This window comes from Narcine bancroftii, chromosome 2 (assembly GCF_036971445.1).
Source record: "Narcine bancroftii isolate sNarBan1 chromosome 2, sNarBan1.hap1, whole genome shotgun sequence".
Classification (NCBI taxonomy): Eukaryota; Metazoa; Chordata; class Chondrichthyes; order Torpediniformes; family Narcinidae; genus Narcine; species Narcine bancroftii.
Window position 1 is genome coordinate 352,657,222 of NC_091470.1, and position 27,972 is coordinate 352,685,193.

General features: G+C 38.0%; 1 protein-coding gene across 6 annotated transcripts in view; it reads right to left on the reverse strand.

The window, feature by feature from the left end:
* Window positions 1-27,972, reverse strand: part of dennd3a (DENN/MADD domain containing 3a) — a 176,842-nt gene that overhangs the window by 75,173 nt on the left and 73,697 nt on the right. For all 6 annotated transcript variants that reach the window (XM_069922317.1, XM_069922315.1, XM_069922320.1 and 3 more), the window contains exons 7-13: window positions 26,271-26,390; window positions 19,272-19,490; window positions 9,361-9,482; window positions 8,905-9,060; window positions 6,108-6,204; window positions 4,029-4,132; window positions 118-269 (exon numbers count right to left, since the gene is read on the reverse strand). In XM_069922317.1, coding sequence (XP_069778418.1) covers window positions 118-269; window positions 4,029-4,132; window positions 6,108-6,204; window positions 8,905-9,060; window positions 9,361-9,482; window positions 19,272-19,490; window positions 26,271-26,390 — 970 coding nt within the window. The remainder of the gene's footprint in view (window positions 1-117; window positions 270-4,028; window positions 4,133-6,107; window positions 6,205-8,904; window positions 9,061-9,360; window positions 9,483-19,271; window positions 19,491-26,270; window positions 26,391-27,972) is intronic.

Genomic DNA, 27,972 nt, shown 5'->3' on the forward strand with positions numbered 1-27,972 from the left:
TTAAATTATTCTCTGAACATAATGGGAAAATTTGAATTGCACACATTCATCATTAAAGCAAACAGAAAACTTTGGAAAAGGAATATTAGAATTGAAACTTTACAAATAATTTAGCACCATTTTCAACTGGAAAATCATCCCAGATATCTGCTGATAGATTTGGCATGCTTGCAGTGAATCGCTTAATCATCAAATGGTCAAAATTATATTCGTTCCTCTTGACCATCTGTTCCATTGTTGGCCTCCAAGGATAATCTTGCATCTTCAACCTAGAATGTACAATGTCAATAGCAATAAACTCGGAGTACAATGTTATGAATCAATTGCTTATAAACAATGGAACCCTTGAAATTCAGAATGTTAATGAATGAGATGTAGAAACATAACTTGTACATTAGCTTCTACAGGTATTAAGGAATCTGAGTAACAATGATTCAAGTGGTAAACTGAAATGATGGATTTTAAAGTGAACAAAGGAAATTCAGAATATCAAAATGAACATCTACCTGAATTTCTATCATCTCCCTCTGAAAAATCGTTTCAGATTTCGATTGGTGTCTTAAGTCAAAAAGCTAAATAAGATTAATCTAACAAAATAAGAATCATTTAATAAAAACTAATGTTGGAGAAACTCAAACTGTATGGTAGAGATAGACATATTAAACTGTATGGTAGAGATAGACATATTAAACTGTATGGTAGAGATAGACATATTAAACTGTATGGTAGAGATAGACATATTAAACTGTATGGTAGAGATAGACATATTAAACTGTATGGTAGAGATAGACATATTAAACTGTATGGTAGAGGTAGACATATTAAACTGTATGGTAGAGGTAGACATATTAAACTGTATGGTAGAGGTAGACATATTAAACTGTATGGTAGAGGTAGACATATTAAACTGTATGGTAGAGATAGACATATTAAACTGTATGGTAGAGGTAGACATATTAAACTGTATGGTAGAGGTAGACATATTAAACTGTATGGTAGAGATAGACATATTAAACTGTATGGTAGAGATAGACATATTAAACTGTATGGTAGAGATAGACATATTAAACTGTATGGTAGAGATAGACATATTAAACTGTATGGTAGAGATAGACATATTAAACTGTATGGTAGAGATAGACATATTAAACTGTATGGTAGAGATAGACATATTAAACTGTATGGTAGAGATAGACATATTAAACTGTATGGTAGAGATAGACATATTAAACTGTATGGTAGAGATAGACATATTAAACTGTATGGTAGAGATAGACATATTAAACTGTATGGTAGAGATAGACATATTAAACTGTATGGTAGAGATAGACATATTAAACTGTATGGTAGAGGTAGACATATTAAACTGTATGGTAGAGGTAGACATATTAAACTGTATGGTAGAGATAGACATATTAAACTGTATGGTAGAGATAGACATATTAAACTGTATGGTAGAGATAGACATATTAAACTGTATGGTAGAGATAGACATATTAAACTGTATGGTAGAGATAGACATATTAAACTGTATGGTAGAGATAGACATATTAAACTGTATGGTAGAGATAGACATATTAAACTGTATGGTAGAGATAGACATATTAAACTGTATGGTAGAGGTAGACATATTAAACTGTATGGTAGAGGTAGACATATTAAACTGTATGGTAGAGGTAGACATATTAAACTGTATGGTAGAGGTAGACATATTAAACTGTATGGTAGAGATAGACATATTAAACTGTATGGTAGAGGTAGACATATTAAACTGTATGGTAGAGGTAGACATATTAAACTGTATGGTAGAGATAGACATATTAAACTGTATGGTAGAGATAGACATATTAAACTGTATGGTAGAGATAGACATATTAAACTGTATGGTAGAGATAGACATATTAAACTGTATGGTAGAGATAGACATATTAAACTGTATGGTAGAGATAGACATATTAAACTGTATGGTAGAGATAGACATATTAAACTGTATGGTAGAGATAGACATATTAAACTGTATGGTAGAGATAGACATATTAAACTGTATGGTAGAGATAGACATATTAAACTGTATGGTAGAGATAGACATATTAAACTGTATGGTAGAGATAGACATATTAAACTGTATGGTAGAGATAGACATATTAAACTGTATGGTAGAGGTAGACATATTAAACTGTATGGTAGAGGTAGACATATTAAACTGTATGGTAGAGATAGACATATTAAACTGTATGGTAGAGATAGACATATTAAACTGTATGGTAGAGATAGACATATTAAACTGTATGGTAGAGGTAGACATATTAAACTGTATGGTAGAGGTAGACATATTAAACTGTATGGTAGAGATAGACATATTAAACTGTATGGTAGAGATAGACATATTAAACTGTATGGTAGAGGTAGACATATTAAACTGTATGGTAGAGGTAGACATATTAAACTGTATGGTAGAGATAGACATATTAAACTGTATGGTAGAGATAGACATATTAAACTGTATGGTAGAGATAGACATATTAAACTGTATGGTAGAGATAGACATATTAAACTGTATGGTAGAGATAGACATATTAAATTGTATGGTAGAGATAAAGATATATTACATTTTTTTAAAATTAAATTTATCTTTGACTTGCTGACTTTCTCCAGCGTTGTGCTTTGACTTTAACCACAGTGTTGGCAGACTTGCTTGTTTTACTCAAGAATCAATTTTGGAATGGTAATGTTTCGTCACAAGAAAGGAATTTTTAAAAAAGTTTAATTATTGTCACCTAGACATATAAACAAAGCTATTGCCCAAACAAAGAGGCTGGGGGGGGGGGGGGGGGGGGGGGAGGGGGGGGTCACAAACCTCTTTCCCTAAGAAAATCAGATAATGACATGGGGAAGATAAAATCAGTAAGAGTCAAAAATGTCCCTTTTTTAAAAGAATTGATGTGCATATAAAATGTCAAGAGATTCAAATACCCATCTGATGCCAGACCACAACACTATGAACTAAGTTAAGATAGGGATGTCTATGGGAACATTCATCAAATAACTCATCAATTCAATAATAACAGAAATTTCACAGGAACAGAAACGGAAGCACGAGAAGGCTATTCAGTTCTATTCTACCAGTCATGGCCGCTTATCCACTTCAGCAGTCTATTCCTGTCTTCTATCCATAACCCCTGAAGCTTTTAGCATTAGGAAATAAATCTGCCTACTTCTTGAATATATTTAAAGACTTTGTCGCTACTGCCTTTTGTGGTAGAGACTTCCACGGATCTCAGTGGCAAAAGTGACTGTGACATCAAGCTTTGGACTCTCCAGCCATCAGGAACAATTCTCAACATCTAGCTTACATAGTCCTATTGGAATCCATCTGAGATTTCTGTGATATTCACTCCCATTCAATTTAGACCAAAAAAACTCAATCTCTCCTCATTTGTTCAATCCAACAAGACTTCTTTGCACTCTCTCCAAGGAAAAACATTCTTCATGAAATTAAGAGAACCAAACTGCACACAAAACTCCAGGTTGTTTACAGCTGCTGCAGGACATCATTATTCTTCCATTTAAATAATCTTAAAATAAAGCCCTGTAAAGCTCCCCACATTTGCTCTGGACACAAAAGCAATTTACTTCTCAAATTTCATCATCATGACTTAGAAAGGAAATACAAAGAGTGACTTTTTGATTAAATATATGGCACAGAACAGACCTAAATAGTTGGGATTGAATTCCTGTGCAGGAATCTCAGATCAAGAGTTCAACCTTACTGCTTGAATCATCAGAATTCCTCAATTATTGTCAATTTGATAGTTAAGATTGGATTTACTCCTAATGATCCATCATGTTGTCACATCACTTCAGTAATTACAATTCTCCACAAAAAACTAGTGCAAAATTCACTGCTAGATATAGGGGCTCAACATATATGAGATTTTTGACTTCATTTGGATACCCAAACATTTGGATTGTAAGAGGACAGTTTTGTTGACAAATCTTCACCAAAGGTAAATTTCTCTTGAGAATACCTGTCATTTTCAAGGCAGATGCGAAGTTCCATGTGGCTGAAGGCATCCATCTTTCGACTCAAAAGGGCTTTAAGGAACGAATGGAATAGAAAGGTTTCCAAGACCTATTATATGCAACAACAAAAGCATCTTATATTTCTGAGTATATTTAGATCCGTCACAAAGCCATAGATACAAACCTCTTTGAATCTACTCCACAGACTTAAAGCCCTGGTGAGACCACACCTGGAGTATTGTGTCTAGTCTGGTCTCCAAATTTGAGGAAGGACATTCTCACTATTGAGGGAGTGCAGCGTAGATTCACAAAATTAGTTCCTGGGATGGTGGGATTGACATATGCCTAAAGGTTGGATAAACTGGGGTTATATACGTTGGAATTTAAAAGGATGAGGTATATTACGGGTTATATTATATTTTATATTGTACATAAATGTTTTTAAAAGAGATAGATTGTGGAGGGGGTGGGGGGGAGGGGTTAGTGTGCATCTGGGTTATATACGTTGGAATTTAAAAGGATGAGGTATGTTACGGGTTATATTATATTTTTGTTGTACATAAATGTTTTTAAAAGAGATAGATTGTGGAGGGGGTGGGGGGAAGGGGTTAGTGTGCATCTGCACAAGCAGAGCAATGCTTCACATCTCATTTGAAATGCAAAAGCTTGGCTGAAGCCAGTCATGCAGGCTTTGCAAAAGACAATGGGACTGTTTTGGAAGGAATTTTAAAAAGCAGGTACAAATAAACAGCCCAGGCTCAAAATGCGATAAAGATCTTTCAAGGATTGGGTTAGCCCTGCAAGGGGTTCTGGTTTTTACAAGCAGAGAGAAGAAAAAAACAGCATTTCTCTTAGAGAGAAAGAATTCAGTTCGAGTTCTGCAGTGGCTTTTAAGGCTGCAACATGACAAGCTGATAAGTTGGTTTGTTAAAACCCCATTTTGAAGAAGGATTGTGAGTTGTGTGTTCAGTCTGTTGAAAAACACCTGTAGTCCTGACAAGAGGAAATGGCTGGCTAGAGTGTTTCTCTTGTAATAAGGGAAAGAAGAGGAACTCTGTGGTGACCTGGAAGAAGAGGTTATCAGTTGAAAAACCCATGATGGGGCAAGTTTATTCAGCAAGACACTGAAGGACTAATTGTGGGAAATCAGTTTGTGTGTGTCCAACAAACAACAAGTCTCTCTCTGAAACCAACAAGAACCTTCCTGTGCAGTAACCAATTACCTTTAAGCACCAGAGCTTGGTGGAAATTCATAAATGTTAAATTCTGTGCACAGTGTAAGAATTGCCTTATATCAGTGAACTTGGAGGAGTGAGAAGTGAGATTGGAGTGTGAATCAAAGAACTTCCCTGAACATATCCAGATTACATTCATGTGCGCTTAGAATTAGAAGGGGGTTAAGTTAGGCTAAATTAATAGTAATACGTTAAAGTTTGATCCTGCTTTTATGTTTAAAGAAAATTAAAAGTAACTTTTGTTTAAGTGACCATTTGTCTTGGGGAATATCTATTGCCGCTGGGTTTCGGGGTCCTCTGGGCCCGTCACAGTGTATTTTCTTCATCGTCACAATGATCTGCTTGTCCTAGGTCAGGTCAATGGAGATAGTTATTCCTGAGAACCTGAAGCCATCTGCTCTTTTGATTTCAACACCATTAATGTGGTCAAGGTTATGACCTCTCTCCTTTTGTGAAGTCAGTGATCATCTCCTTTGTCTTATTGATGTTGAGAGTAATTGAGGAACGCGGTAAAATAAATAATTGAATTAATGGTCTTCAAAATGACCACTGAAATAATAACATTAAGTGTAAATCTCAAAGTAAATCAGGAGATCAGGAGTTCCTTTGCTAAAAGAAATCATATTTTTGTTTATCTTCTGAATATTGAATAAACTATTAAGAAAAAAATATATTTGTTTAATATATAGAGGAGTCAAAAAAATAGTGGTGAGATCAGATAGAGCAGAAAATTGTTGGGAGGGAGCAGATTAAGAGTGAATCAATTAACTTACAGTTCTGCAAGTCTGTTATATCAATATAACCTTCACAACTGTATAAGAGTAACTTTTACATGATGTATGTGTTTACCTTTTTGTAAAAAGGCTGATCAGAAACTATTCTAGTCTTTAAAAATTCTTCACTGTTAAAAACACGATATTCATAATTTAGAAAGTCTGATACATCCCTGCAATAAAACAACATTTGTGAATTTCATGAAAAAATCTTTGATCGATTTAAATTTTAACACATTACATAATTTTGATAACCAAAGGAATGCTAAACTTTATTATATTGAACAAAGACAAAGTAAAATATTCCAATAGATAATTATTAATTTGAAATGATGTACACCATTCAAGGATTACATGCCGTTTCAAGAATGTCATTATTGAAATTTGTTTTTAATAATTTCCTTATAGATAACATTTATAATTACCATATATTTTGGCGTATAAGTCAAGTCCTGAAGCCCTCAAAAATAGGGGAAGGGGGGGTCGACAAATGTCAGATATACTTTAGAGACTTTAAATTCAATTTTTAAAAACCCCACAATGTAGATTCAGCATATAAGATGACCGAGATGCACCTCTGGCTCCGCAGCTCCCCGACATCTCCCCACCGCCGGCACTGCCATAACCCACCCAGATACTCTACAGTTGTAGAGCCAGAGTTCGCCACTCCTGCGCAGTAGGCCAAGGTCACTGCTCCTGCCCGGTAGGCCAACACTTAGCCATGGTTCCTGCACCAAGCACACTTGGGCAGTGAGGTGACTTCTTTGATGTGGACGGCACAGCACCCGATGTTGAGAATGGAGTTGCCATCTCTGGCTGCAGCCATTGCTGAAGACTTGGACCCAGCTCCATTTGGCATCGTCCCAGCCAGAAGCAAAGGTTTTTTTTTAAACTTGTTTGCTTAATTTACAGATTTGTTACTTGGCATTTGGGGTGTTATAACAAAGTTTGGCTTATTGCTGGGAAGCCCGGACACCAGTCTCCGGAATGTTCCTTGCAAAAAATTTGGGGATGGGGGTGGACTTATACACCCAATATATTATAAAACTGTAGCTAGCTATGGCTCTGTGGATCCTATAGCACAGGAGAAGTTATAGCTGTATGGCGGTTAGCTCAGAAAGAACACACTGTTCCCAGAAAGAATGACACGAACCCAGTTGAGTGGAGTTAACACACTTTGCTTTATTGGGCTCACAGCCCTGCTTTTATTCTCAACCTGAGGGTCATGGTTAAAACCCTCTCAGCACTGAATGATGTGTTCGTGATCCGCTTTCCCTGATAGGCCAGTTAAGCTCTTTTGGTTGTGGTTAATTGGAAGGCAGCATGCTGGATCGTCACGTTCGTCCTTCATTTTGTGAGGCCCCACGGGGGAGCTGCAAAGGGCTGCCACAAAACTATGAAAATGAGGACCCAACTTGTATGCTGAAATATATATGGTATTTTTATTTCTCTAGCCTCGAGGTGCTAAACTGGCCTGCAATAGTATATCTATAGCAACCATAGTCAGATAATATAAAAGTTTAAAATGTAGTAGCCATTAGTACAAACAAGAACCAGCCTGCAATCCATTTCCAAGATATATAACTTACAAGCAATTGGTTTTGAAGTTACAAAGACAACTAAACAAATATCAACAATCATGAAGCATGCAGGAAACTGGCCATGAATGGAAACATGCTTTGGTGACTGACATGACCCTTAAATATTCTCATATTATATGCATATACAGAAAATAAGGGGATGCCAATTGTTAATTGGACGACATAAGAACCAGGCATCAGACATATTGAGACAAGATATTTTCATCATTGATATACAGATAAATGGGATATTTGTCTCCAATATCAGAATTAGAATAAGAGAGGGTTTCAAACTGGCTTGGTACCTCAAAGATGTTAAATGACACTTGGAGTATTATTTATCTAAAGAGCCACCCCTTACAATACAGTGGTTAAAAAAGGATGTTTTAGACTTCTGACTTTTATCCTTCGAGTTTTTAGTCCTTCATATGAACTACCTTGTCTAACCAAAAGTGTATGAATATTCAGAGTTCATTTTGTTGATTGAGCTGTGCTCCCATTGCAAATTTATAATCTGATGGAAAATTTGGCCACACCCGAGATACTGAAGTAAACTCTGCATTGTAATTTACAGCTATAGAGAGATACAGCACGGGAACAGGCTCTTCAGATTACTGTCCATAATGACCATCAAGCATTGCTTTTTTCTACACTAATTCTACCCGAACCCATTTCATTCTTCACACATTGGCATCAATCTCACTCCTACATTCTACCGTATATCTTTATGCTTAAGACAATATACAACGGCTAATTAATCTGCATGCAGCCACAGGGAGAATGTGTAAAATCCACTCACAAAGCATCAGCAGTCAAGACTGAACCAAGATCATTGCAGCTGTGATAGACCAATTTATAAGTGGTACCACTGTGCTGGTTGAAATTGTACTTAATTACCTGCTATTATCTTTGCACCGAAAGGAATCAAAACTCGAAATTTGTCAAATTCTGGCAGAATTTTCCACTTGGTCTTCCTTGCATATTTATTGTGCTACTACATTTACAGATTTGGACTTGGTGTGGCTCTCTTAAAATCACACAGCCTGTAACATTCAGCCAAACTGCCACCAATGGGTAGGTAATAAGACACATAATGGTATTGGATTGAAACATGTTCTGACATTCAAATAATTTGCAACTAGTCAGAGCAAAAAAAAAATGAGTCAATGGAAGTCATACACCATTGTAATTTTAAGGCAGACGCTTCAAACTTAATTTTAAAGATTATCAACAAGCGAATGTTCATTAACCAGACCAGGTAAAGAAAAATATACACAAAGATGCCATTCACACCTGAACATGTTAAAAATCAGCTCCAAGAATAACTCCTGAATCTTCAAGTTTAGATTCTGCTGCCAGTTCCTTCTGCGCATTCGAAAATCTGAAATATCTGTGGAGGACCTCGAGTGGGATAGTTCCAGATCATAATGCAAATGTAGTCCTTCAAACCTGGAAAATAAGGGTAAGTATATTCTTCAAATGTAGTTAAATTTTCAAGTAAAAGAATCAAGTTTTGTAACTCTTCCTTTAAAAGAAGCATTCTTCAGCTATAAACTCATTTTGACATGGAAAATATGCAACGGTCGTAATTTAATATTTACGACCTTCATGAAATACCCAACCACATATCTAATCATAAAAAAAACTTCATAAAATGCTGTATCATCAAGCATAATTAAATTTGTCTCATTTACTGATCTTTATAAATTCTAGATGAAAGATTGTTCAAGAAATTGTCTTTGGATTTACCTTTGTGTAAAACATTTAGTGGCTTGTTCTGGAATTTCAGGTATATCTGGTTCGGTCCCTGCCAAGTTGGAGAATTTAATTGTCCCTTCGTCAATGTTTACCAATATTAAGCCTTCAATTTCCTATTTAATGAGTAACAAATGAACAAGGTTACCTTTAGACTAAATGGATAATGTAAAGATAGACCAAATCTTACTGGCCCAAGCCCAATGCCAGGTATCACCACCTCCATGTTCCTTTGCCTGCATTCTAGGCAGATTAGAGCAAGAAAGGGTGTCAACAGAAGCAGTATCATCTGTGCTTTAAATTCAAAATGTTTTAGAATTATTGCCACTTATGTGACTAAAATCAAACTGATATAAAAAAATTGCAAGTAATAATTTAAGATAGAAATCAGGAGGGCTAAATGATGCCAGGTTTCTTTGGCAGACAAAGTGAAGGAAAATCCTAAGGGTTTGTACAGGTATATTAAGAGCAAAAGGATTGTAAGGGACAAAATTGGTCCCTTTGAAGATCAGAGTGGTTGACTATGAATGAAGCCAGAAGAAATAGGAGAGAACTTAAATGGGTTTTTTGCATCAGTATTTTCTAAGAAATCTAGGGAAGTAACAAAATCAAGCAGTGAGGTCATGGAACCTATATAAAGAGGAGGATATGCTTCTTGTTTTAAAGCAAATAAGGGAGGCAGAGGTAATGATAGAAAGGCACTTTAGGGAGATAGTCACCCTCAAATATCAGGAGGAACAAAAATGGGTGATTGTGAGGAGAGGGAAGGGGAATAGGTAGACAGTGCAGAGCACCCCTGTTGGCATTCCCCTCAACAATAAGTATACTGTTTTGGATACTGCTGGGTCGGGTGGGGGGTGAATGATCTACCAGGAACAAGTCGTGGTGGTCACATCTCTGAAGCAGAGGCTGGACCCTTGGCTCTGAAGGGAAGGAGGAAAGAAGAGGAGAGCTATGATGACCGGGGGCTCTTTAGTTAGGAGAATAGATAGGAGGTTCTGAGAGCGAGATCGAGGTTCCAGGATGGTATATTGCTTCCCAGGTGCCAGGATGTTATGTTGCCTCCTCCCAGGTGCCAGCGTCAGGGATGTCTCTGATCAAGTTCTCAGCATTCTGGAGGGAGATGGTGAGCAGCCAGATGTCGTGGTCCACGTGGGGACCAATGACATAGATAGGATTAATGATGAGGTCCTGAAGAGGGAATATAGGCAGATAGGTAAGAAGTTAAAAAGCAGGATCTCAAGGGCGGTAATTTCAGGATTGCTATCTGTGCCATGCGCTAGAGAGGGTAGGAATAGGAAGTTATGGCAGATGAATGCATGGCTGAAGAATTGGTGCAGGGGGCAGGGATTCAGGTTTGTGGATCATGGGATCTCTTCTGGGGAAAGACTGACCTGTACAAAAGGGATGAGCTGCACCTAAACTGGAAAGGGAGCAATATCCTGGCGGGTAGGTTTGCTTGAGATGTTGGGAAGGGTTTAAATAGTTTGGCAAGGGAGTGAAAACCATAATGTGAGTGCAGAGAATAGGACAAAAGGTCAATAGCATTATGCTATGTGTTCTGAGTTTGTGAGGAAGGACAGTTAGAGGGTTTGAAAGACCAATTTTCAAAATTTCAATGTTAGGACTATTAGGAATAAAGCGGATGGATAGAGATGGATCGGTACATGCAAACTACGATGTTGTGGCTGTTACAGAGACTTGGCTGGAGGAAGGGCAGGATTGGCTGATGCAGGTACCAGGGTTTAGATGTTTTAAAAGGAATAGGAAGAAGGGGGGGTGGGGGGGAGAAAGGAGCATTACTGGTCAGGGATAGTATCGCAGCTATAGAAAGGGAGGATGCTGCAGGTGGTGAGGGTGTAAGTCAGAACTAGGAAGGGAGCAATCGACAAAAGGAAAGGCCATACTGGATCTAATTCTGGATAATAAACCTGGTCAGGTGTGTTATGAGTCCAGAAGACCTTAAAACCCAGCAGCAATTGATATACACCATGACAAAGGGTTACTTAAACAAAAGTTGCTTTTAATAATCTTTGAACATGAAAATAGAATCAATCTTTAACTTATCTCTATTGACTCACTGAACCTTCTTAACCCCCCCCCCCGCCCCCCCACCCCCCCCCCCCCCCCCCCCCCCACCACCATGCTAAGCGCATGTAAGTTCAGCAAAGTTCTTTGGTTCACAGTCTAATCTCACTGGTTGCAGGCAATTCTCGTATTGCGCATAGAAGTTAACATTAATAAAGTTCGCCTGGCTTTGGTGCTTAACAGGTAAATGATTACCGCTCAGAAGGATTCTTGTTGGCTTTCAGAGAGAGAATTTTTCTTGTTCCACGACACCCACAACTGATTCATTTTTAGTCAGCCACTCCGGTGTCTTGCAGATGAAACTTCCCCCCTTCAGGGTTCTCCAGATGATAGCCTCTTTTGTTCAGGTAACCACAGAGTTCTTTTCTTTTTTTCCTATTCTAAGGGAAACACTGAACAGCCAGTCTTCTCCTTTGACCAGGCTGTCCTCCAAAGCTTGCCAGCTTGTCCCTCTGGAACCAATGTCTGTCTCTCTCTCTCTCCCTCCTCCTCTCTGAGAGCAAAGCCTTTTTCTGCTCTCTGCCTTCAAAGATCACATGACCTTCCAGACATTAATTACTGTTTCCAGGCAGAGCTGCTACTGCTGCCTTCTGCAAATGACAGTCCATCATGAGTCTGAGCACTCTTGCAAAAGCTCCTGCAAAAATTCTGTGTTCTAAAGTGTTTGTGTGTGACCTGCTCTTACAAACATTTCCCAATTTATCTTCCAAACATCTCTATATACTCTGTCACAGGTGGCAGATGTCTCAGTGGGGAAGTATTTTGGTGAGAGTGACCACCACTTGCTGAACTTTAGCATAGCTATGGATAAGGATAAAAGCAGACAAAAATGTTTAATTGGGGAAGGGCTAATTATGATGGGATGAGGGAGAAACTAGCAAGAGTAAATTGGAAACAGATGTTCAAGGATGAAAGCTCAGAACCAATGTGGAGGACATTGAGGGACCACGTGTTGGGTTCAGGATAGGTTTGTCGTACTGGGACAGGGAAAAGATGGTGGGAAAAGGGAACCGTGGTTGAAAAAGCAAATGAGGTAGCTAGTCAAGAAGAAAAAAGGAAACATACATTAGATATAGGAAGCAGAAAAAGCTCATGAGAAGTATATGTTAGCCAGGAAAGAGTTTAAGAAAGGACTTAGGAGAACTCAAGAGGGCCATGAGAAGGTTTGGCACTTAGGTGAACCCCAAGGTGTTCTATACTTATGTGAAGAACAGAAAGATGACAAGAATAAAGGTGGGGCCACTAAAGGAGGCAACATGTGCATGGAGGTGGAAAAGGTCCTAAATGAATATTTTGCTTCAGTATTCACAAGAGAAAAGGACCTTGATCATGGTGAGGTCAGACTAGAACAGGTTTGTGTGGTGGACATGTGGAGATTAAGGAAGTGTTGGATCTTCTTAAAAACATCAAGATTAATGAGTCCCCGGGGCTGAATGCGATATACCCCAGATTGCTGTGAGAAGTGAGCAAAGAGATAGCTGGAGCAGTAGCTAGGACCTTTAAGTCCTCTTTGGCCACAGGAGAGGTTCCGGACAATTGAAGGATGTCAAATGTAGGCCCTTTTTTTAAAAAATGATAGTAGGAAATTATAGGCGGTGAGTCTTACATCAGTGGTGTGCAAATGTAGTCCCCTTGTTTAAAAAAATGATAGTAGGAAATTATAGACCAGTGAGTCTTACGCCAGTGGTGTGCAAATGTAGGCCCCTTGTTTAAAAAATGATAGTAGGAAATTATAGACCAGTGAGTCTTATGCCAGTGGTGTGCAAATGTAGGCCCCTTGTTTAAAAAATGATAGTAGGAAATTATAGACCGGTGAGTCTTACATCAGTGGTGTGCAAATGTAGGCCCCTTGTTTAAAAAAATGGTAGTAGGAAATTATAGACCGGTGAGTCTTACATCAGTGGTGTGCAAATGTAGTCCCCTTGTTTAAAAAATGATAGTAGGAAATTGTAGATCAGTGAGTCTTACGCCAGTGGTGTGCAAATTATGCTAGAAGATTCTTAAGGATAGGATCTATGTATATTTGGAGAAGTACAATCTACTCAAGGACAATCAGCATAGCTTAGTGAAGGGAGGTCGTGCCTCACGAGTCAAATTGAGTTTTTCAAGGAATTAACAAAAGAAATTCAGGAGGGTCGGGTGGTAAATGTGGATTTTACCAAAGTCATGAGGCGTGGGATCCATAGAACTTTGATGTGTGGATAAAAAATTGGCTTGCAGGTGGAAAGCAGAGAGTAGGAGTGGAATGAAAGTATTCTGCCTGTAAGTCAGTGACAAGGAGTACTTCAAGGATCTGTTCTGGGACCCCTGCTCTTTGTGATTTTTATAAATTACCTGGATGGGTCAGTAAGTTTGCGAATGATACAAAGGTTGGAGGAGTTGTGGATGAAGCTGAAGGTTGTCGAAGATTACAAGAGGATATAGACAGTATGCAGAGCTGGGCTGAGAAGTGACAGATGGAGTTCAATCCGGTTAAGTGTAAGATGATGCATTTTGGAAGAATAAACCAGAAGGCTGAGTACAGGGTTAATGGTCAGTTACTTAATAGTGTGGATGAATAGAGAGACCTTGTGGTCCAAATCCATGCAGCCCTCAAGATCACCACACAGGTTGATAGGATAGTTAAGAAGGCCTATGGGATGCTGGGCTTTATTGATAAGAGAGATTGAATTCAAGAGTAGAAAGGTCATGTTGCAACTCTACAAATCTTTGATGAGACCACACTTAGTGTATTGAATTCTAGTCACCTCAATATAGGAAGGATGTGGAACCTATGGAGTGGGTGCAGAAGAGATTTATCAGGATGGTGCCTGGATTGGAAAATAAGTCTTATGAGGCAAGGTTAGCAGAATGGAAACTTCTCTTTGGAGTGTAGAAGGATGAGAGAAAATTTAATAGAGGTCTACAACAACCAGCACCTGTTTCCCAGGGCAGAAATAGTAAACACCAGAGGACATACATCAGGGGTGTGTATTATGCAGGGAGTTGTAGTTACCTGGAATACCTTGCTAGGGATGGTGGTGGAGGCTAAAACATTAGGGGCATTTAAGTGATTCTTTGGACAGGAACATGGATGGAAGAAAAATAGAGGTTTAACAGATAGGGATAGTTTAGTACTGTTTTTTTTTAAGGAATATATGTGTCGACACAACATCGAAGGCAAAAGGGCCTGTATTGTGCTGTAGTGTTCTAGATTATAAATCCCAGGGCATCACAAGATAGTGTACAAATTACAGGCAATCTGGCAGAAATATTTAATTTGTCTTTAGCCACGAGTATAGTGCTAGAGGATTGGAGGGTAACTTATGTTGTTCCACTGTTTAAAAAAGGCTCCAAAAGTAACCCAGGAAATTATAGGCAGCTGAGCCTGACATCAGTATTAGTTATGTTACTGGAACGTATTCTTAGGGATCATGTCTACAAGTATTTGGATAGCCAGGAACTGATTAGTGATAGTCAACATGGCTTTGTGTGTGCTAGGTCATGGTTAACCAATCTTATAGAGTTTTACAAGGTTACCAGGAAAGTTGAAGAAAGAAAGGCTGAAGATGTTATCTACATGAACTTTATAAGACCTTTGACAAGGTTCCACATGGGAATTTAGTCATGAAGGTTCAGATGCTTGGTATTCATGATGAGGTAGTAAACTAGTGGTGTGTCTCAGTAATTGGTGCTAGAACCATCATTGTTTATCATCTACATCGATGATCTGGATGTTAATGTGGTAAATTGGATCAGCAAATTTGCAGATGACACAAGATTGGAGGTGTTGTGGACTGCGAGGAAAACTTTCAAAGCTTGCAGTGGGATCTGGCCAAGTTGTAAAAATGGGATAAAAAATGGTAGATGGAATTTAAATGCATACAAGTGTGAGGTGTTGCATTTTGGAAGAACAAACAAAGGTAGGATAAACACAGCAAATAGTAGGGCACTAAGGAGTGCGGCAGAAGAGAGATCTAGGAATACAGATACATAATTCCTTGAAAGTGGCAACAAAGGTAGCTAGGGTTGTAAAGAGAACTTTTGGCATTGTGGCTTTCATAAATCAAAGTACTGAGTATAAGAGTTGGAATGTTTTGATTAAGATGTGTAAGTCATTGGTAAGGCCAAATTTGGGAGTATTGTATGCAGTTTTGGTCACCTGACTAGAGAAAATATATCAATAAAATTGAAAGTGTGTAGAGAAGATTTACTGGGATGTTGCTGGGACTTCAGGAACTGAGTTACAAGTAAAGGTAAAACAGGTTACAACTTCATTCCCTGGAGCAAAGAAGAATCAATGGAGATTTGATAAATGTGTGCAAAATTATGAGGTATAGAGTAAATGCAAGTAGGCTTTTTCCATTGAGGTTAGCTGAGATACAATCCAGAGGACATGGTTTAGAGTGAAAGCGAAAAAGTTTAAGGGAAACTTTAGGGGGGAATTTCTTCCTAAGAGTGTAGAGGGAGTGAGGAATGAACTGCCATCAGAAGTGGTGAATGCAGAGAGGAGTCACGTGATGGAGTAGTGGCCGGACGGTGAACTCCAGCCCTCTCCAGAAAAGTCGGGAAAAACAAAGGAAAACACAAAGGCACAGAAATAAAAGTTACAGAAAAGTGAGTATAAAGGTGGAAAGAAGATGGCGACAAAAAAAGAAAAATCGAAAGCAACGGTAAGAAGAGAGGAAGAGAAGACAAAGGAGGAAAAAGGTGAAGGCCTTACCTGTCCGAAGAGGCCCGCTGCGGAGAGAGAAACCCGCTCCCTCAGGTCGGTAAATAATGGACCACAAAAATGGCTCGCTGAGCCGAGTAAAAGTGCGCAACCGTGCATGCGCGAGGAATCGCGCATGCGCGATGCGAATGAAAAAAAACACACCGACGGGAGGGGGGACCAGCTGGGGAGTCGATCTCCACAGCCGGCAACGACAGCTGCAGAACACCTGCAGCAAGAAGAGACCACAGAAGACAATAGAAACAAGAAAGAAGAGAAGGAAAGGGCAACAAAGAAACAACAGATGGCCAACCCAGAGGAAGAAGAAGAGGAAGAGGAAGAGTACAGTGAAATAGAAGAAGAAAAGAAAGGCAAGATAAAGAAGGTACTTTCTCTTATTAAAGGATACATGGAGTCATTTAAAGAATGGCAAACACAGGAATTTAAGGATTTAAGAAAAAGAATAAACAACACAGAAGAGAAAATGAATAAAATAGAGATGACCTTAACAGAAATGGGAAAGAAAATGGACAAGATGGAAGAGCGGGCAGTAGCAGCAGAAATGGAGGTAGAAGACTTAAAAAAGAAATTGGAGGAATCTAATAAAAAAACTAAAGAGACACAAGAACTACTAGCTCAAAAAATAGATACAATGGAAAACCATAACAGAAGAAATAACATAAAGATAGTGGGCCTTAAGGAAGATGAAGAAGGCAAGAATATGAGGGAGTTTATAAAAGAGTGGATCCCTAAGACCCTAGGATGTCCAGAACTACAGCAAGAAATGGAAATAGAAAGGGCACATAGAGTATTGGCCTCTAAACCACAACCACAACAAAAACCAAGATCTATTGTAGTAAAATTCCTAAGATATACTACAAGAGAAAAGGTACTGGAGAAGACAATGGAAAAAGTAAGAGAGGGCAACAAACCACTGGAGTATAAAGGGCAAAAAATCTTCATTTATCCAGATATAAGTTTTGAACTCCTAAAGAAGAGAAAAGAGTTCAATACAGCAAAGACGATTTTATGGAAGAAAGGGTATAAATTTATACTAAAGCATCCAGCGGTATTGAAAATATTTATTCCAGGACAACAAAACAGACTATTCTCGGATCCAGAAGAAGCACGAAAATTTGCAGAACAATTACAAAAATAGACTGAGGGAGGAAGACGGGTAATGAGAGTAAAAATGATCACAATTGATATGTATGTGGGTAAAGACAAAAATAGACTGAGGGATGAAGACGGGTAATGAGAGTAAAAATGATCACGATTGATATGTATGCGGGTAAAGAGGTATAAGAGTGAATAGAGACAATGTGCATACGTGAATGTATCTGTACTTAGAGGAAAATAAATAAGGGAAGGTAATGGAATAGAGAGAATAAGGAGGGAATTAAAAGAGTGACCTTTGTGACATATGAAAAGTGAAATCTTTTCTGGGGGGGGCAGGGTGGGGGGAAATAGCGGTCACTGCAAAATCAGTTGACGCTTGCGAGTGGATTCGCAAATCCAAATGGAGAGGGGAGATGTGGTTGTCCGACAAGGGATAAAGGACAACTCAGGAGGGGAAGGGGAGATTGGGGATAAATAAGATAGAAATAGGAGAATAAGGAAAATGTTGGATGTTGTAGGAATGTTGTCTTATAAAGAGTTGAAAATAAGAAAACAGAAATGGAAAAGGAGGAAAGGTAATAATGGAAAAACGGAAAGAGAAGATAAACAAAATATAAAAGGGCTACGCTGAACTATATGACTTTAAATATTAATGGAATACATAACCAAATTAAAAGGAAGAAACTACTAAATTTAAATGAATAAATGTATTCCATTAGAAAAAATAACATATAGGTTAAGAAATAATATTGAAATATTCGAACAAGTATAGGAGCCTTACATTAAATACAATAGCGTAAACCTACCGGGGACAAACATTACCTAAGTTGATGGAAGGAGAAGGAAAGAAAAGAATGGACTCAGTAGAATTTCTGGTGTATTTTTGTTGAATGACAACATTGTCTGACTGGCTTAATGCAACCTAGATTGTATACCTAAAATGGATGAGGGGGGGGGGGGTGGGGGGTGGCTTGGGAGGAGGGAGGGGGGGGGGAGAAAAAGTCACTGTATATGTGTGAAAAAGAAATAGTGTATATCATGGCTAATGTGATTTATGGTGTGAAAAATAAAAAATTAAAAAATTTTTTAAAAAAAAGTGGTGAATGCAGACTCAATTTTAACATTTGGACAGGTACATGGATGGGAGAGGTATGGAGGGCTATGGACTGGGTGCAGGTCAGTGGGACGAGGCAGATTAATAGTTCAGCAAGGACTAGAAAGACTGAAGGGCCTGTTTTCCGTGCTGTAATATTCTATGGTATCATAATGTCTGCCATTTGCCAGAAATCTGGCTTCATGCTTGATTTCGTAAATTATATTAAAACACTTCTGATATCTCAATTTTTAATCACATTCCTGTTCAAGTTATTTTAAATTAGAGCTCAATAAGTTGGGAACTAGAAAAAGGTTACGTATATTCAATGCAGCTAACAGTGAAGCTTTTTCAATATATTATAATCTCATTTTACTGCAGGAGAGCCCCATTCCAGTGCATAATGTAAACTATCCTAAATGATTAACATTCCCGAAATTACAAAGCATTTGGGTTAAAGTTACACCTGATTTGAGCAGCGCTCTTCCATTTTCTTGTCCAGAGCAGCATAATAAATACAACTAAAATGCCATCTTGATCCTTCTTGACTACTACAGCCAGGATTACATACTCAGCAACAAAGGTACAGGGAAATTCTGATGTTGGTACTTCTGTGGAGATCAACACTCCGCACAGAATCGGGGAAAGTAATTTGTCACTCATTCCTGGGGATAAGCTACAGCTTCTGATTTCTGACCTAAGAAGGTTGCAGGTCTAAGTGGATGCCCAAATAAATCTAAAAAATCAATAGATCATGCAGGCAGGATTAGATCAGAAATAAACGAGAAAAACAAGCAGTCAATCTCAATTCCTATGGTTCTCTTCTTTCACATGACCATTTAGAATACTAGAGAAAATGTAAACAGCTAATTAAGATCAAATTAATGCATTTTATTAAAACTCATTAATACTTACAGACTCAACTTCTTTAAAATAATCAATGTGGCAACCCATGAGAAAAGCTGTCGGCGCCATCAAAAAATCCATCATTTCTTTGGACAGAATGGGAACATAAGTGTGTTGCCATTGAAGTGGATTAAGATAAAGAATAAAACACTCTGCAACAAGTGTCAGCAAAGCCCAATCAGCTGAGAGAAAGACTATCCGCTGCTCAATTAAAATACATGTCAGGATCTATGGAGTAAAAAGCAAGTTTGAGAGACTGTATCAGCTTTAAGCATGTATAATCAACTTTATTTTTGTTGCTTTAAAATTATTTATTGACTGAAATTAATCTGGTCTTGTTCAATGCCTTTTTTTATAGATTGTATTAATTAAAAGGAGAGGTATATTTGAGAAAACTCACTGTGCTCAGCTAAGGGATCTGAGTGCTGCACAGCTTTGAAATGCAAAACGTATTTATTTCCACTTTATATACTGTACATCTAATGATCTGGCCTCTACCACTCTTGGAGGCAACATATTTCAGAGAATCATTATTCTTTGAGAGAAAATATTGTTACGAGCCCAGAGGAACCCAAAACCCAGCAGCAATAGTATTTCATCAACAAATGGTTACTTAAACAAAGGTTGCTTTAAACATGAAAATAGAATCACACTTTAACTTATCACTATTGACTTAACTAACCTAATTTAACCCCCTTCTAATTCTAAGCGCACATGTATGTAATGTATGTGTAAATTCAGAAAAGTTCTTTGATTCACAGTCCAATCTCACTTAACCATATAACCATTTACAGCACAGAACAGACCAGTTCGGCCCTACTAGTCCATGCCGTAGCAAATCCCCACCCTCCTAGTCCCATTGACCAGCACCCGGTCCATACCCCTCTAGTCCCCTCCTATCCATGTTACGATCCAGTCTTTCCTTAAATGTAACCAATGATCCCGCCTCGACCACGTCTGCCGGAAGCTCATTCCACATCCCCACCTCCCTCTGCGTAAAGAAATTTCCCCTCATGTTCCCCTTATAATTTTCCCCCTTCAATCTTAAACCATGTCCTCTAGTTTGAATCTCCCCCTTTCTTAATTGAAAAAGCCTATCCGCATTTACTCTGTCTGTCCCTTTTAAAATCTTAAACACCTCTATCAAGTCCCCTCTCAATCTTCTACGCTCCAGAGAAAAAAGCCCCAGTCTGCATAACCTTTCCCTGTAACTCAGACCCTGAAATCCTGTCAACATTCTCGTGAACCTTCTCTGCACTCTCTCTATTTTGTTTATATCTTTCCTATAATTTGGTGACCAAAACTGTACACAGTACTCCAAATTTGGCCTCACCAATGCCTTGTACAATTTTATCATAACCTCCCTACTCTTGAATTCAATACTCCGATTTATGAAGGCCAACATTCCAAATGCCTTCTTCACCACACCATCTACCTGAGTATCTGCCTTGAGGGTACTGTTTACCATAACTCCTAAATCCCTTTGTTGCTCTGCACTCCTCAATTGTCTACCATTCAATGTATATGACCTATTTAAATTTGCCTTTCCAAAATGTAGCACCTCACATTTATCTGTATTAAATTCCATCAGCCATTTTTCAGCCCACACCTCCAGCCTTCCTAAATCACCTTTTAATCTACGGTAATCTACCTCACTGTCCACAACACCACCAATCTTGCTTATCCAATTTTCTACCCCTACATCCAGATCGTTAATATATATAACAAATAATAGTGGACCCAGGACCGAACCCTGAGGAACTCCACTAGTCACCGGCCTCCAATTGGACAAACAATTTTCTACCACTACTCTCTGACACCTTCCATCCAACCACTGCTGAATCCATTTCACTACCTCCTTATTTATACCTAATGCCTCCACCTTTTTTCCTAACCTCCTGTGGGGAACTTTGTCAAAAGCTTTACTAAAGTCCAAATAGACAACATCCACAGCTTTCCCTTCATCAACCTTTTTTGTAACCCCCTCGAAGAACTCAATCAGGTTTGTCAAGCATGATCTACCCCTGACAAAACCATGCTGATTATTCCCTATCAATCCCTGTACCTCCAAAAATTTGTAAATAGCATCCCTCAGAACACTTTCCATCCATCAACTTGCCCACCACAGACGTCAGACTTACAGGCCTATAATTCTCATTCCTCCAAATTCACTGGTTGCAGGCAATTCTTAGACTGCCAAATCATTCCCTAATAAAAATGAAGCACCCTGCAAGGGTAACTTTGAAATAACTCCTACTACAACAGGTCCTTCAACTAATGCTGAATTCAGCACTATGTTGTGAAGACATATTGACTCTACCTCACCTCCGACACCTTGAATCAAAGTTTCTCCCCTGAGTCAGTCCCTTGATCAAGAGTTAAATATTTTCCAACATCAGTGGCTGAGCAGCCCCAGCACCTATAAGAATTTTAACTGGAACCTGTGATTCTCCCTCCTTTACTGAAACCAAGCCCTCTGACACAAAAGGTTTGAAAACATCCATGACACCCTTACCAGGTTTGGAACATCTGCTCTCCTTAAATTCAACTGTCTGAATACGTGCTTCTGGTAAAACCTCCTATTCTCATCAATACTAGACAATTCGCAATAACATGACCATGTTTCTTACAAAAATGACATACAAATCCAAAAGTTCTGTCCTTTCCCACCTTGCCTTAATCTTTTCCCTTAACATTCTCCCCAGACTTAATTTCAGACTTTCTATTCTGCTCCACATTAACCTTCTGAACAGACTTATTAATCTGTTCCACATTAACTCTCTGAAAAGGCTCACTATTCTGGAATGTACCTTTGTGAATTAGGGCAAATTCATCCGCTAATCCAGCCATTTGCTGCCACATCCAAACGTCTCTCTCATCCAGCTATAATTTAATCTCATTTGGAACACACTTTTTAATTTATTAATATCAATTCTCTCCATCTGTCAAAATCATTATTTATTCCTTTTGAGGCACACCAACGGTTAAAACATACAGATTTTCTCCAGAGCAAAATTCATATAAGATTGGTTCCATGTTTTCACCAAACTCCTAAATGTTTGTCTATATGCCTCTGGAACCAACTCATAAGCTTTCAATACTGCTTGTTTAACAGTATCATAATTTGCCACTTGCTCTGTAGTCAAACTAGAGTATGCAATTTGTCCTTTTCCTTTCAATACACTTTGGAGCATAAGAGGCCATTTTTCTTTTGGCCACCTTGAGCTCTCAGCAACCTTTTCAAAACTGAAAATATGTATCTCTATCTCCCTCATCAAAAGGAGGAATTAGATTTATCTCCCTAGCAGCCAAAAACCTCTCCCCAGGAGTTACAACTCAATTCTCTTACTTCTCTCCAACTCAATTTTTAACTTCTCTAATTGAAACTGTCCCTTTCAATCTTTTCCAAGTCATATTTTCTTTGTCTTTCATCATCCTCCCTCCATTTTTCAACTCCTTCTAACATATTTCTCCCATTTTTCAGCTACCTCTAACTCATACTGTCTTTGTTTCTCAGTCTCCAACACCCTCTGTTTCTCTTTCCTCTTTCACCCTCGGTTTCTCCACTCCAATTGCAATTCAACATATCTCTCCTCTGGAAAATTATCTAAGTCTTTCTCAACGAATATTCCCTCACCTATATAATATTTCACTATAATCCTCAGTATTTATATTTTCCTCATCCAATGCTTGATTTCAGTCGGCTTTAATGCCTTAGAAATAACCATCAGTTCCTCTTTTCTCTTGCTCTGAAGCTCTTCAGATGATGGTTGTGACAAAAATGTATCAACATCCTTTGCTGCTGTTTTTCCACACACAAGCTTTAAATTAGCTTGAAAAAAACAATTAACTAATAAATCACAAAAACTCCAATTTTCAATCCGAACGGACGAGTCCCCAAAAATGTTATGAGACCAGAGGATCCCAAAACCCAGCAGCAATAGATATTCACCAAGACAAATGGTTACTTAAACAAAAGTTGCTTTTAATTATCTTTAAACATGAAAAAAGAATCACACTTTAACTTATCACTATTAACTTAACTAACCTAAATTAACCCCCTTCTAATTCTAAGCGCTCGTGAATGTAATTTGTGTGCAAGTTCAGAAAGGTTATTTTATTCACAATCCAATTTAACTTCTCATTCCTCCAAGTTCACTGGTTCCAAGCAATTCTTATACTGTGCACAGAATTTAACATTCATTAAGTTCACCAGGTTTTGGTGCTTGAAAGGTAAAGGATTACTGCTCAAGAAGGTTCTTGTCGGTTTTCAGAGGGAGATTTGTTGTACGCTGAACACCCACAATCAGCCACTCCAGTGTCTTGCCAAAGAAACTTGCCTCCTCAGGGTTCCCCAGATGATAACCTCTTTCTTTCAGGTCACCTTTTTGTTTCCTTATTTCAAGTGAAACATTAAGGCAGCCAGACCTCTCCTCTTGCATGAACCAAAGGGCTTTGACCAGGCTGAACCAAGCACTCACAACCCGTCTTCCAAATGGGGTTTTCCCAAGCTTGCCAGCTTGTCCTGTTCCAGTCCCAGCTGACTGTAAAACTGTAGAACTGATCTCTATATATATGTGTGTGTGTGTGTGTGTGTGTGTCTCAAAGAGAAAATCTGTTTGCAAAATTGCATGACCATCTCAGAACAGCAAGTTCTGCTCCCAAACATCCACAGCTCCAACAAGTTCTTTCATCTGTTGCCTTTTTGTAAACAACAATCCATCAGTGAAGTCTCTTGGGCATTCACCAAAGCTTTTGCAAAGGCTCTACAGCCAACATATATAGCATGAGCAGAGCTTCAGTATTTTAAATAAAATCTGTTTTAAGGTGTTTGTATGTGTCCTACACTAAAAAACCTGCCCCAATTTATCTCCCAAAAACATATCTATATACAAAACAAACACAACATAATCTGTCACAATATTTCTGCTTTACAGTTAATTTGTGATTGCTCCCACTCATGAAAACATTTCAATATCTACCTTTTTCCAGCTCCTTTTGGCTCTGATGCTTGAGTAAGATCACTCTGCATTTTTCCAAGAATAGAGACCCAAACTATCGAGCCTCTCTTGACACTACAACCCTCTTATCACAAGAATTAGTCTTTTGAATCTTTTTTTTGGACTCCCTTCAATGTTACTATATTCTTTTTTCAGCAAGAAAACCAAAGATGTATTCAACATGTGACCTGTCCAACACCCTGTTCAGCGGTAACAAAATCGCCCTATTCTTAATTCAATCCCTTTATAAGATACTATTTGCCTTCTTAATATTGATTGGAGTGGTCTTTTAATTTTTTTGGGATTCATCTAGTTTACCTTGATTCCTCTAAACTTTATTCTTTTGCAGTTTTTTTCCATTTGGATAATAATTCACTTTTCTTTCTCTTACTCAAGAGCTTGACCTCTCACTTCCCCTCTTTCGACTCCATTTCCCAGGTTTTCACCCAATTATTTAATCAACTTGACACAAGAACATGAATGGGATGGAGGGATATCTTCATGGTTTGATTTGGACATCATGTTCAGCACAGACACGTGGGCCAAGGGGCTTAGTCCTCTGTTGCACTGTTTCCTCATCCAGATTATTAATATAAATAATTGAGAGCTACATCTTTCCAGTCTCAAATGGACCCATTTATTCCTACTCTGTTTTCTCTGTGGCAGTCAGTTTTCCATCAATAAGCATTAACTCGCTTTGTCACATCCTGGTATTCATAAGAATAAGAGGGGATCTTATAGGAATAATTAAAATTATGAAAGGCAGGAAAGTATGTTGGACTAGAAATAGAGACAAAGCCTCAAGATTCAGGGGAGTAGATTTATGGCGGAGATGCAGAAAGTAATGAATCAGTGGAATCCTCCACCTAAGGACAGTTGAGGCTTTATCATTAAATATATTTATGGCATAGTTAGATAGGTTTTTACATTGTAGGGAATGAAGGGTTATGGGGAAATAGCAGAAAGATGGAGCTAAGTCCACAGTCAGATCAGCCATGATCTTGTTGAATTGTGCACAAGCCTCAATGGGCAAGGTGGCCTATTCTTGCTGTTATTTCTTAAATTCCCTACAGATCCCAAGCTTACTCTTAATGACCCTCTTCCCATTTATAGTTAGATTGAAATTCTTACTGATTGTTTTAATATCACTTGCAAGTTTTCTCTCAAAAATCAATTTTATTCCTTCTTTGACTTTCACTCCTGGATCATAAAACTTCCCATTCCTCTGCCCTACCTCCTGCCCCTGCCCTTACATTTGTAATGTATGCCTTACATTTCAATTTAACATTATCCTTGACCTACTTTTTTAACCACATTTACATACCTCTTTCCCATGGGATCCCTATTTCTAACTGGGATAAATTCAAGGTCAGCATTATGAACAAGCTGCCTGAATTCTGAAGTTTATTGCCTTGAATAACCACCTATGTATCATTATAATTGCCCTTATTTGTTCAACATTGTGGTTTTGGACCTATGGTATTTTCCCTAAAAATACAACTGGATGTGGGCACTAACTATTAAATGAGCATTTAACAACAAGATTTCTTCCTCGCTATTTCATGACCAAATTTAAAATACCCTGTCTCCAGGTAGGTTCTGTAATATACTAATCTAAGAAGCAACCCCTGATGCACCTCACAATTTTTTTCTTCCATCAACTCTTATTTCCAATTAATCAAACCAATCAATTACATATTTCTTTGGTCCTACAAGAAAATTTTTATCAGCTCCAACTCCAAGACACAGTACAAATCAAGTCATAGAAAAAAAACAACTAGGAAGGCAATTGTTTACTGTGGCATTCAATCACATTTTTTTTAAAAAAATCAACTGTACTCATGCAAGCCAATTTGATACGCCAGGTTGATGAGATTGGATATAAAGAAAAAGACCAAAACTAAATGGAGTGATTAAAATGTAAAACTAAAGAACATTAAAATCAATACATGTTTAAAACAAAGATTGAAATATTTACAATGGTATGATGAAACTTCAAACTAATTACCTGCAGGATACATTTTGGCTTAAAACAAAGAAATGGAATGTGAAGGTCTAAATCTGCCACTGGATAATTAGGATGTTCTCTTGAAGGCAGCATGACCATCAGAGGGTTTATATTAAATATCTGAGAGAAAAAATTCAAAGTTTCCAATTATTTCAATTAATCAAAAATAAAGTACATAATTCTGAATAAACAGCAGGAAAAAAGGAGAGTGAGTCAAATCAATAATCAAAGTGAAAGGATTCAGCAATACACAATTTGTTGCTGTCAGTGACCACGAATTAATGGAGATAAAGAACACGCATTTATATCACACATTCCAAGATTTCTGATTGTTCTCAACTCCTTTATGTTCAAAGTAGTAAATCTGATGAGAATCACTGTAGCGGTCTGGAGGAAATACAACAGGCTTTTTACATTCACCTTGGGGGAGTTGGGGATATGGAGGAATCAAAGAGCTTGAGCAGCATCCGTGAAATTTCAGATGGAACCCTTCATTAGGACTCAACCCACCGAGTTCCTCCAGCAGATCCTCTTGCTCCAGATTTGAGCATCTGCAGTCTCTTGTGTCTCAAGTTCTCACTGCATGTTGTTATCCTTGCTGCCCTATTTTGACATCTCCCATGTTGACCCTGGCATTTGCTGTGGACATTAATATAAATATTGCTATAATCCTGTAACCTCAGGGGAGGATGACCTTATTCTCAACAGAATATTCTGGTGGGATGTTTGTGCTACTGTTCTTGCTCATTCGGCTACATAAACAGTTTTGACTGACAAAGCAAAGCAAAAAATACACTTTTCTCTTCTTACATGTTCGTCCTTTATGTCAGTTCTCCCTCCATGTTCAGATGTCCCATTTTAACCATAACATTAAATAGACAGAAGAGGAAGCTGAACAGAGAAATGAAATGCAGTTCCTTTAACGCACTCCTTTCAGCTCAATGTGCCAAAAATTCAACAGGAGGAAGGTGTTCTCAGCTGAATCTTGTAACGAGAAATAAGCAATGATTTTTTTCCAGGAGAGAAAGAATTTAAAAGTAGCAAGTTATGCTCCACCTGCATTGAGTTGTGATTAGGCTCCACTTGGAATAATGCATATAGTTCTTGTTCTATGAGGAAAAGGAATGCAGAGGCACTAGAGAGGGTGAACAAAGCATATGCAAGAATCTCCCTGAAATCCTCAGAGTGGAAGTAGATTAGAAAGGCTTTATCATTTTTCTGTTTGTCACTTTAATTGCTTTAGTTGTTCATTTTCAAAGTTTTGGGGAAGAGAAGGAAATTGTAAGCAAGCAGACATAGTGTTTGTATTTGAGAAATGAATTATACCAAAAGAAAAGTGTAAATACGTGAAAAAGAATTGGTTTTTTTAGATGTGATACTATGTTAGTTTTTGAAAAATGGAAAAATAAAATTTAAAAAAAATGAATGACCCTGAAATATGGGAAAAATGTAGTCAGAAAAAAGACTTAAGTGAATTACTAACGATGGTCTTTAAAATTATGAAAAGTCTTGATAGAAATTAATATTTTTCACTTTTGTAAATACCTTGAAGAAAGGCTCAGGCCCAAAACATTGGTTATATATTTTTACCTCCTGTGGAGACTCTGTGACCTGCAGAGTTCCTCCAGCATTTCTGTGTATTTACTACAATCACAGTGTCTGCGGACTTTCTTGTTTCACTTCAGTTTTGTTTCCACTTGTG